Source organism: Euleptes europaea, chromosome 4 (genome assembly GCF_029931775.1).
Source record: "Euleptes europaea isolate rEulEur1 chromosome 4, rEulEur1.hap1, whole genome shotgun sequence".
Classification (NCBI taxonomy): Eukaryota; Metazoa; Chordata; class Lepidosauria; order Squamata; family Sphaerodactylidae; genus Euleptes; species Euleptes europaea.
In genome coordinates this window covers 5,768,246-5,779,953 of record NC_079315.1, presented here as the reverse complement: position 1 = coordinate 5,779,953, position 11,708 = coordinate 5,768,246, and the positions used below count along the sequence as shown (strand labels likewise).

The following is an 11,708-nucleotide window of genomic DNA, read 5'->3' as shown; positions in this document are numbered from 1 at the left end:
TCTCTAATGAACAGAAAAGTCATGCATAACTCCGAGGAACAACCGAGTCAGTCTGGGGGTGAACATGAGTGAATGTAGCCATGCATAAAACACCTTAGTTACCTTTCTCCCGCCCCACACCATAACCTTGAATTGCAAAACACTCAGCTGAGTCTGCGTATCTTAATTTAAAGTTAGGGAGGGGCCGAAGCTGCCTGAACAAGAAACAGCTTTTCAACGCACCTTGCTCTGGTTCTGTTCTCCTTGATGCGTGAACAAGCTGCGAGTTAGCAGGCACCTGCTGGGACCCCCCCCCCCCCCCGTACATGTTCGTGAATCCATTTGTTCCGCTTTCTGCCTTTTTAAAGTTACGCTGGAGTAATGATTCACCAGCTTAATTGCTAAAGTGACATGGTGGCCGCAGAGGACGACAAACCCTTTTGAGATCCAACAGGGGCCAAACATTTGCTGACATAGTAATTACAGAGCCGAAGCGAGAAGGAGTCGTCAAGCTATATTACGGCTGACTGATTGAAAACTACATCGGCCGATTAGCAAAACTCTTTGATACATTTCCGATATAGCATCCCAGAGAGATGATACACATGAATGCGCACAAACTCTGCTCATATATATGCAACTGCACACACAATGCTCACGAGCGGAATTGCAATTGAGGGGGTTACACAAGAGAAAAACAACAGGTCATTACGAGATTCCGTTTAATTTAAACCCATGTGGGGGAATAACTGTAGGACGGAAAGAGAAACACTCCCCCTGCCTGCCCATGGATGGAAAAGGGGCGGAACTTTTGGAAATAGCCGCAGCCGGCTATAGGTTTGGTTCAAGATGCCCCATGAGAGCTTCAGACAGAAGGAGGCTCGACTGAGTTAGTCAAACTCAAGAACGGAGTATTGGGGAACTACTTCATAGACACAGACTGCTGACCCAGATGGAGCTTCTCCCTTGCGGAAGGACAGACATAAATTCGTAGATGCAGGAGGAGGAAGGGGGACACACCTGTCACAGGTGAATTTCCAGTTCCAGGGCAAAAAGAGCATCTATATGCAAATGAGCATTTAGGCTTAACTTGATTATAACTTTAGGCATTTCTTCAAAGCGGGCGTTAAATGATAAACTACAGATAGAGTAACAGCCTCATCATTTCCAGACAGCAGATGGATGAAGCGATAGTTGTGAGAGCATACAGGAAAGTGTGAAATCAACAGAATAAGAAAAGAAGATCTTATAGAAGAATATTAATCACAGATGGAAAAAAAATGGGTAAGTGTTTCTGTCTTTGCCTTTCCACACAGGCAGACTCTCTGTTTGGTTGGGGTATTTAAGAATCTGCCAATTAATTTGTTGAGAGGTAAGGCATTATGTCTGGCCAAGAAGAAGAGTTGGTTTTTATACGCCAGTTTTCACTACCACTTAAGGAAGAATCAAACTGGCTTACAATCCCCTTCCCTTCCCCTCTCCACAACAGACACCCTGGGAGGTAGGTGGGGCTGAGAGAGCTGTGACTAGCCCAAGGTCACCCAGCTGGCTTCGTGTGGAGGAGTGGGGAAACCAACCCAGCTCACCAGATCAGAGTCCGCCACTCATGTGGAGGAGTGGGGAATGAAACCCGGTTCTCCAGATTAGAGTCCACCGCTCCAAACCACCGCTCTTAACTTATGTCTTCGAAAGGTTGGAGTGGTTAAGAATTTAAGAGTAGAAGAATACGAATGTAGGTATGATCGAGAAAACTTTGATTTTTTTTTTAGTTGTAAGAATCATTTAAAAAATAATTTTGTATATGTAGCTAGAGAATAGGTTGTAATTTCTTAATTAGGTTTGTATTCAATACAAACGGAAACGGAAGTATCTTTTTGTCTCTGCGTTTGTTTTTATTTTTTTCCTTTTCCTTTATTTTATTTATTGTAATTTTGTTAACAATAAATTTAAGAAAATGCATAATGAAGAATTCAAGATAATCTGGAAGCACTGGAAAAGATGGGGTGCTATGTCAAAGTAGGAGATCAAACAATATGGCCTTCGGCAGGGGCGCTTTCAGGGAGTTCAGTCTTTACAGGGTTTCCCACTGTCTCTCTGAGAAAGAGGTAAAACAGGCACTGAAAAGGGGTGCACGCTTCATTTTGGGGATCTATATGAGATGGGCCGCTCTCACAAAAAAAGAAAAGAAAAAAGAGGGAAGTTGATGACATCAACAAAAGTTGTATGAGAGCAAAGAGGCTGCGAGGAGAAGATTCAACACACCACCAAAGAGATTTTCTCTGTTTCTTTTTCTGGCTGAAGGGCTGCGTGGGACGAAGATGAGTTAGGAAGCAGGGAGATGCCTCAGACAACAGAAGAAGCCAATCATTTACTCATGGGAAAGGGTAGCCACGTTGTGATCACCTCAGCTTTGTCATGGCTATCTCAGGTAAGTCATGTTGGGGAGGGGCCGTGGCTCAGTGGTAGAGCCTCTGCTTGGCGTGCAGAAGGTCCCCGGTTCAATCCCCGGCATCTCCAGTTAAAGGGACAAGGCAAGTTAGGGGATGGGAAAGACTTCTGCCTGAGACCACCGAGGGTCTGATTCAGTATAAGGCAGGTTCATGTTGCATTCCTCTTTGGATCGGCTAGAGTGCTCCAGAAAAAATGGAAGTTAAAGGAAGGTGGAAAGGCAATGAGAAACGGGAGGTGGCTAATAATTTAAAATGCAGAAAATGCGTCTCAGCCATGGAGGAGAAAGAGGAAAGAATTGGGGTTCTAGGAGAGTGGAGAAAGATACGCATTGCTAAACAAATGCAAATGGGAGGTCTGACTAGATAGGGTGAAAAACAGTGAATAAAATTCTAACAGTTTGTGGGGGTGTGTGTGTATGAAAATGGGATGAGGAAAGACAGAAGATTAAGGACAAAATAGCTTCCAACCACCTAATCTCTTTCTTTTTGAAGATTCCTCCAGTGAAACTTCAGGGGAGCTGCACAAATACTGGCCAGTGAGTATATCGGCAATCTAAACACAATAACATCTCAGAGATTCCCAAATGTGAAACTTTGCTTCCATTTCTGGAAGGATGAGGATTTGGGAAGCAGAAGATCCATGGTATTTGGTGGATGGTCCCCTTGGTCTTTTAATGAGAGTGTCTGCCACTCCTGTCTTCCAAGGACTTGAAAATTAAAATTGTCACCTGGATCTGATTTGGAGCTGTTCCTGTTGGCAGCAGAGGATAGGACTCACAATAATGGGATTAAATTGCAGGCAGAGAGGTACCAGCTGGATATTAGAAAAAATGTCTTTACAGTAAGAGTTGTTTGACAGTGGAATCGGCTGCCTAATGAGGTGGTGAGCTCCCCTTCGCTGGCGGTCTTTAAGCAGAGGCTGGACGAGCACTTGTCAGGGATGCTCTAGGTCACAGATCAATCTCTGGAGGAACTGCTTGTCAAAAATTATTGTTTTCAATTAATTAGAGTGGAAGAATTTTCCCATCTCCAGCATTTTCTGCAGGGTCTTCCCATGGGGGTCAGGAGGGGCTGGTTCAACCTTCCTTGGATAACTGCAGCCTCAGCAGGAGTTGCCATCACAGATATGTGTTTGCATTTTAAAAAAAAATGTATTTTGATGCATTTTATCTTTGCTTTGTTGACGTTAACCTCTTCTTGAACCTTTTCCCCTCCTAAAGCTGCCCAGATGCAAACTTGATCCACATCTGGTACATCTGGTAAGTGAAAGAAGAACAAACCCCAGCCCCTATAGAAGTAACTGTTTTCTTTGTGGAGCATGTGTGGATGAATTGTGCCGATTACTTCTCCGTTCTTCTGGAGCTCACTGTGGACTAAATGTGAGCCAGGGCTCGGCCCTGGAATATCTTTGGAGAGCCTTTGCCCTGCCCCAAGATTTGTAAATTAAAAATAACAAGTGTGCCTCTGAGCATGAACAGAGTGCCTTCTCTCCACCAGCCCGCCCATACATGCCAGACATAGGGGGTCTCAGTGCAGAAGACACCAAGCCCTGGAACATCCTTTAGGAAGGAAGGAAGGAAGGAAGGAAGGAAGGAAGGAAGGAAGGAAGGAAGGAAGGAAGGAAGGAAGGAAGGAAGGAAGGAAGGAAGGAAGGAAGGAAGGAAGGAAGGAAGGACTGGGCTGGTTTCCCCACTCCTCCACATGAAGCCAGCTGGGTGACCTTGGGCTAGTCACAGTTCCCTTAGAGCTCTCTCAGCCCCACCTACCATACAGAGTGTCTGTTGTGGGAAGGGGAAGGGAAGGAGATGGTAAGCCGACTTGATTCTTCCTTAAGTGGTAGTCAGGGACGCCAGGTCCCTCTTCGCAACCGACAGAGGTTTTTTTGGGGGGGAGCCTGAGGAGGATGGGGTTTGGGGAGGGGAGGGAGTTCAATGCCATAGAGTCCAATTGTCAAAGCGGCCATTTTCTCCAGGGGAGCTGATCCCTATCGGCTGGAGATCAACTGCAATAGCAGGAGATCTCCAGCTAGTACCTGGAGGTTGGCAAACCTTAGTGGTAGAGAAAGCCAGCATATAAAAACCAACTCCTCCTCCTCTTCCTCTTCTTCTTCCTCTTCCTCTTCTTCTTCTTCATCATCATCTTCTTCATCTTCACTTTCATCTTCATCTCGTTTCCTAGGACCCTTCCCCTGCATGAAAAGCCAACACTGACAGCTCAGGCCCTTCTTCTTCCCTTCCAGGCTGGCGGTGGCCATTGGCGCTCTGCTCCTTCTCTGCGTCCTGGTCTCTGTTTGCGTGAAGTGCTGCTGCCTTAACTGCCCACCGTCTGGGGACGGCAACAGGACCCAGCCTTACGAGGTGACCGTCATCGCGTTCGATCATGACAGCAGCACCTTGCAAAGCACCATCACCTGTGAGTGAAACGGGAACCCCCAAAGGGCCAGACAGCATCTCAGACACGTCAGAGCAACGGACATCCTAGGCGCCGACAGTGCGTTGATTGGGAAGGGTACCATGGCCCTGAACAGACCTGTGCCGTAAAGATAAGGTCTAGATCAGGGGTGTCGAACTCATTTGTTACGAGGTCCGGATATGACATAAATGTCACTTGGTCAGGCCAGGCCATGCCTCGCCAGCCCAGATCGGGACGAGGGGGGGGGGAATGGCTACCTCGGCTCGCAAGTCCACAGCAGACTCGCCAGGCCAGATTGGGATTTGGGGGGAGGGTGCATCGGTTGGCTCACGAGCCGGATAACAGCTCTCAAAGGGCCGGATCCGGCCTACGGGCCATATGTTTGACACCCCTAGTCTAGATATCACCTATTGGCCATTTATGCAGGGTCAATTTTGATGCTCGCTCAAAGCCCTTTTTAAAAACGCGACCTTTAAAATGCCTATTCACGGCCCCGACACAAAAGGAAAAATTCCACCCCCCACTTGCCTGCTCCTTCGTTCCTTCCATTGGCAACCACCATTTGCATAGCTAACAAATGGCTGTGATTTTGCATGCTTCCTTGAGGGGATTCTTCGCTGCGGGGGCAGAGCAAACACAAAAGGTTGCGTTAAAGTGGCTCTTAAGAAATGTGAAGCAGGTATGTGCCGGCTTCACAGTCACTTCCTGAATGACGGTTCAGCATGAAAAACTAAAAAAAATATGTGGGGCACTTCAGCCTAGAACGTGCTGCTAATTACCAAGCATAAATGGCCATTGTCTTAAGGGAAATCCCTCTCCACTAGGAATCTCCACCCCCCCCACACACACACACACAGAGATCTGTGAGAGAGGTCCCACTCTAAGAGATCCCACCGGGGCAGGGATTGTCAAAGAAACATCAGCTATTCTCCCTGCAGGAGAGGATGGGAAATGTGACCTGTCGCTTCCCAGTTGTCACATTTCTTCCATGACACCTGAAGGGGGTAGGGTTGCCAGGTCCCTCTTTGCCACTGGCGGGAGGTTTTAGGGGCGGAGCCTGAGGAGGGCGAGGTTTGGGGAGGGGAAGGACTTCAATGCCATAGGGTCCAATTGCCAAAGTGCCCATTTTCTCCAGCTGAACTGATCTCTATCGGCTGGAGATCAGTTGTAATAGTGAGAGATCTCCAATCATCACCTGGAGATTGGCAACCCTACTACAGTAGCCCCTCAACCTTTCCGTTCCCCCCCCCCTTCAGCCCTGCATTCGATGTTTGGGCCAGCGGCTCGACGGATACTCGCCGTGGCTCATTCCCACAGCGCCGGGCCAGGAGCACACCCCTCTGCCAGAAGCGAGACACCCCCCATTTACGAGGAGGCCTTACGCATGAGTAGATTCACCGTCTCCAGAAGCGGAGAGAGAATGCCGGATCCGGAGCCGGTGCCGGAGGGACGGCAGCCAGAGGCCAAAACTCCAGAAGCAAACAGCCCCGAGACTTGCCAGCCTCCCGAGTCAGACGTCATCGAGGACTGCAAGTTCCACACCCTGTCAGAGAGTCCGAAATATATTCCAGGCTAGCGTGAACCTACATGAGTTGTTCTTCTTTTAAATATAATAGATAGAAATTAGATTTCTCTGGTCATTTATGCATAGGTACTTGGACTCACGCTCGCCCCCGGTCTGACTCTGTTGTTCCTTGGAGGCCTGTATGTGTTTTCCGTCCATTAGAAATAACTTTGCTGCCAGCCCTCACTATGTCCGGGTCCTCCCGTTCCTCTGTTAACCCGACTCTTCCCTCTTCCCTGAGCTCAGCCTGGCTGAAATCTCCATGCAGAAGGCAAAGCACTGGACACAGAAGCCTGCTTTCTCTCACAGCCAAACACAAAGCAGCATGTAAAGAGGCGGGGATTCAAATACTTCATGTTTCCGCGGGGCTCTTTCTGAGCAAAAGAAAGGCTTTTAAAAACCGGGGCTTGGATTTCTCTCCTCCCTTCCTGTCAGATTGCTCCATTTTTTGTTTTTGTTAAAATGCTTTTTAAGATGTGATATGAATAGAGGGGATACAAGAGCCATCTTCAAGTACTTGAAGGGCCGTCATATAGAGGATGGCGCCAAGTTGTTTTCTGTTGCCCCAGAAGGTCGGACCAGAACCAACGGGTTGAAATTAAATCAAAAGAGTTTCCGTCTAGACATTAGGAAGAATTTTCTAACTGTTAGAGCGGTTCCTCAGTGGAACAGGCTTCCTCGGGAGGTGGTGAGCTCTCCTTTCCTGGAGGTGTTTAAGCAGAGGCTAGATGGCCATCTGTCAGCAATGCTGATTCTATGACCTTAGGCAGTTCATGAGAGGGAGGGCACCTTGGACATCTTCTGGGCATGGAGTAGGGGTCACTGAGGGAGTGGGGGGGAGGTAGTTGTGAATGTCCTGCATTGTGCAGGGGGTTGGACTACATGACCCTGATGGTCCCTTCCAACTCTATGATTCTATTAAATGTGTTTTTATGCGGCAATTGGTTTTTTTGTGGGGGGCATCTTCTCTCACAGCGAGCACCGCAAAGTAAACCAATTGCAAAGCAGCATTTAAAGGGGCGGGGACTTGATTTGAGCTTGGAGGCTGCTGGTGCACATTTCCACCTGAAAAGCGGCGGTCCAGCCAGCAACGAACCTCCGGTAAAACTCCCATTCATAAATGACCTCTCTCTGTTCTCTAACATAGCGATTTTCAAATGGTGGTATGCAAGCAATGGAATAATTAAAGGCTCCTGAGAGCGCTTATCTACAAGAACCTAGCTGCCATGCCTCTGCATGATTGTCGTGTTTCCTGGCAGTCGTCTTAGTGACTAATGTGCTGTACCTTTGCATCAAGTATAATGGGATCAGTAGGGTTGCCAGCTCTAGTATCTATTTTGACTAGTAGCCAGGGATAGCCCTCTCCTCCATGAACCTGTCCACTCCCCTCTTCAAGCCTCCTTAGAAGGCAGCCATCACCACGTCCTGGGGCAGGGAGTTCCACAAGTTAACACAATTTTTACCCTTCTCCACGTCTCCTGTCCTCAGCCGTTAAGAAGACAGAGGCTGAGACAAGATCCCCATTTACCAGCCAGTGCTCATTTGAGGAAGGCCATTGGAGTAAAGCACTGGAAAAAAGAATATCTCGGTGAATCACGTGCCTGGCTGTGAGTTATACTTTTAATGTTTCCTCTTTGTGGTGTGTGAATAATCGGTGTAGTGTTTTTTTTATACAGTGCCTCAGAAGGAGGATTTTAAAAAATCCTGGCTGATGTTCAAATTGCAAATGATTAAGGCGGCACAACTAGACATGCTTTCGAGGAAAGAAGTCCCACTGAAGTGACTTCAGGCTGGCTTCTGAATGCAAACTCTAGGATCATGCGACTACCAGCCTTTGGCCTTCATCCACCTCCAATAACACATACAGCATGTGACTCATAGTCCCCAATGGTGATGTCCATTCCTCATCCTGTGTTACCAGAGGCATATAACAGGGCCTAGATGGGCACCAATGCATTTATTGCATTTGAGCTTCCTTGGTGGATCACAGCAATTTTAATTAATAACATACATTAAAATCTACGTCACTCAATACCTCACAGATCAGGTTGTGCTTATATTAATAGAGCACCCTAGCCTAGGGTTGCCAGGTTCTTCTTTGTCACTGGGGGGGAGGTGTTGGGGTGGAGCCTGAGGAGGGCGGGGTTTGGGGAGGGGAGGGACCTCAGTACCATAGAGTCCAATTGCCAAAATGGACAGTTTCTCCAGGGGAACTGATCTCTGTCGACTGGAGATCAGTTGTAATACTAGATCTCCAACTAGTAGCTGGAGGTTGGCAAACCTACGCTAGCCTGACCTCGTCAGATCTAGGACGCTAACCAGGGTCAGCCCTGGTTAGTAATTGGATGGGAGACCACCAAGAACATAAGAAAAACCCTGCTGGATCAGACCAAGGACCATCAAGTCCAGCAGTCTGTTCACACGGTAGCCAACCAGGTACCTCTAGGAAGCCCAGAAGCAAGACGACTGCAGCAGCATTATCTTGCCTGTGTTCCACAGCACCTAATATATTCAGCATGCTCCTCTGATCCTGGAGAGAATAGGTGTGCTTCATAAGTACATTAGAATAGCCCTGCTGGATCAGACCCAGGCCCATCAAGTCCAGCAGCCCGTTCACACAGTGGCCAACCAGGTGCTTCTATGAAGCCCATGGACAAGATGACTGCAGCAGCATTTATCCTGCCTGTGTTCCACAGCACCTAATATCACAGGTGTCAGGTTTCAGTAAACTCACGGCGTCCCAGGCAATAGAAGCTCAAATCCAGACAGGGCAGTGATTTCAAAGATTTATTCTGGAAGTCCGTGGTTTCAGCAAGACGAAGAATGTTAGAATGCAAATCATTGGGAATTTGCTACATTTATAGAACGGACACAATGGTTACAGCAATATAAGGGAAACAATACATTTCTTTCTCCTAGTACGGACTTCAGTGGGTCAAGTACCGGGTACTTAAGGGCAATCAGAGGTGAGGCTGGTGGAGTTCCAGGCATTGTGAGCGAGACCCGGTATCAGATGAAAGATTTACACAGGCGGGTCTCCATACACTTGCAGATCTCTGACCAGAGCTAGTGGGTCGTGTGCAAAACAGGAGGGAGGGGGGGAGTGCACAGAAGGAATATTGTTTAACCCCTAGTGTCAGAAACCCTATCTGACAACAGGCCTGCTCCTCTGATACTAAAGAGAACATAAGAAATAAGAACATAAAAAAAGCCCTGCCGGATCAGACCAAGGCCCATAAAGTCCAGCAGTCTGTTCACACAGTGGCCATAAAGTCCAGCAGTCTGTTCACTAGGAAGCCCACAAGCAAGATGACTGCAGCAGCATTATCATGCCTGTGTTCCACGGCACATAATATAATAGGCATGCTCCTCTGATACTGAAGAGGTGTGAATCATAAGAACATAAGAAAAGCCCTTCTGGATCAGACCAAGGCCCATCAAGTCCAGCAGTCTGTTCACACAGTGGCCAACCAGGTGTCTCTAAGAAGCCCATGAACAAGATGAATGCAGCAGTCATATCCTATTGTGTTCCACGGCATCTAATATAATAGGCATGCTCCTCTGATACTGAAGAGGTGTGAATCATATAAGTACATTAGAAAAGCTCTGCTGGATCAGACCAAGGCCCATCAATTCCAGCAGTCTGCTCACACGGTGACCAACCAGGTACCTCTAGGAAGCCCACAAGCAAGACGACTGCAGTAGCATTATCCTGACTGTGTTCCACAGCACCTAATGTAACAGGTGTGCTCCTCTGATCCTGGAGAGAATAGGCGTGCATCATGACTGGTATTCATTTTGATTAGCAGCCATGGATAGCCCTCTCCTCCATGAACATGTCTACTCTCCTCTTAAGCCTTCCAAGCTGGCAAGGAAGTCCAGGGCTGCTAGGGCTGTCAAAAAAAAAAAATTCGGTACAGTTCAGATTCGGCCGAATTTGACCCTTGTGGGTTCGGTACGTGCCGAAGTCCGAACTCCCCCGCTTCGGATCCCCGGTAATTCGGGGGGATCCGGAGTTCGGGGGAAAATTCGGCCCCAGCGCGCCTTCAGAGGGATTCCCTGAAGGCGCGCGGGGGCCCTTTAAACTGATCTGAGCCTCCCAGCTGGGAGGCGCAGATCAGTTTAAAGGGCAGCCCGCCCCCCTTCAGCAGGCTCTGCTGGAGAGGCTCGGGCTGTCCTTTAAACTGATCTGCGCTGGAGGCGCAGATCAGTTTAAAGGGCAGCCCGCACCTTTCAGCGGGCTCCGCTGGAGAGGCTCGGGCTGTCCTTTAAACTGATCTGTGCCTCCCGGCCAGGAGGCTCAGATCAGTTTAAAGGGCAGGCCGAGCCTCTCCAGCGGAGCCCGCTGAAGGGGGGCGGGCTGCCCTTTGAACTGATCTGTGCCTCCCGGCCGGGAGGCACACGTCAGTTTAAAGGGCAGCCCGCGCCTCTCCAGCGGAGCCCGCTGAAAGGTGCGGGCTGCCCTTTAAACTGACCTGCGCCTCCCAGCTGGGAGGCTCAGATCAGTTTAAAGGGCAGCCCGCGCCTCTCCAGCGGAGCCCGCTGAAGGGGGGCGGGCTGCCCTTTAAACTGACCTGCGCCTCCCAGCTGGGAGGCTCAGATCAGTTTAAAGGGCAGCCCGCGCCTCTCCAGCGGAGCCTGCTGAAGGGGGGCGGGCTGCCCTTTAAACTGATCTGTGCCTCCCGGCTGGGAGGCGCACGTCAGTTTAAAGGGCAGCCCGCGCCTCTCCAGCGGAGCCCGCTGAAGGGAAGCGGGCTGCCCTTTAAACTGATCTGCGCCTCCCGGCCAGGAGGCGCACGTCAGTTTAAAGGGCAGCCCGTGCCTCTCCAGCGGAGCCCGCTGAAGGGGGGCGGGCTGCCCTTCAAACTCATCTGCGCCTCCCAGCTGGGAGGCGCAGGTCAGTTTAAAGGGCAGCCCGCGCCTCTCCAGCGGAGCCCGCTGAAGGGGGGCGGGCTGCCCTTTAAACTGACCTGCACCTCCCAGCTGGGAGGCTCAGATCAGTTTAAAGGGCAGCCCGCGCCTTTCAGCGGGCTCCCCTGAAGGGGGGCCGAATTTGCCGAATTTATTCGCGAGCTCCCGAACTCGCTGAATTCGGCCCCCCCGGTTGCCCGCCAGTTTTGAGTTCTGATCCGTCCGAACAGAAAATCACCGAATCAGGGGAAATTCGGTTGATTTTCAGTTCGGACCGAACCGAATTGACAGCCCTAAGGGCTGCTATGCAGAGGCAGGCAATGGCAAACCATCTGAACATCTCTGGTCTTGAAAACTCTTGTCAACTACAACCTGATAGCACTTTCCACCAC

The 11,708-nt window shown here is 49.4% G+C and overlaps 1 protein-coding gene across 1 annotated transcript; it reads left to right on the top strand.

Moving 5' to 3' along the window:
- The first annotated feature begins 2,353 nt into the window (after positions 1–2,353).
- TMEM52B (transmembrane protein 52B) lies at positions 2,354–6,417 on the top strand. The gene is made up of 5 exons (XM_056848347.1): positions 2,354–2,407; positions 2,922–2,965; positions 3,650–3,688; positions 4,669–4,841; positions 6,098–6,417. Exons 1-5 carry the CDS (start codon positions 2,354–2,356, stop codon positions 6,415–6,417), a joined length of 630 nt encoding a protein of 209 aa, XP_056704325.1.
- Positions 6,418–11,708: the final 5,291 nt, after the last annotated feature.

What these genes read in the sequence shown, in the direction of transcription:
- TMEM52B (XM_056848347.1), top strand. Translation starts at nt 2,354, where the DNA reads ATGGGAAAGGGTAGCCACGTTGTGATCACCTCAGCTTTGTCATGGCTA. An exon ending in CTTTGTCATGGCTATCTCAG is followed by an intron (nt 2,408 to 2,921) that starts GTAAGTCATGTT and finishes TTCTTTTTGAAG; the next exon opens with ATTCCTCCAGTGAAACTTCA. An exon ending in AGCTGCACAAATACTGGCCA is followed by an intron (nt 2,966 to 3,649) that starts GTGAGTATATCG and finishes CCCCTCCTAAAG; the next exon opens with CTGCCCAGATGCAAACTTGA.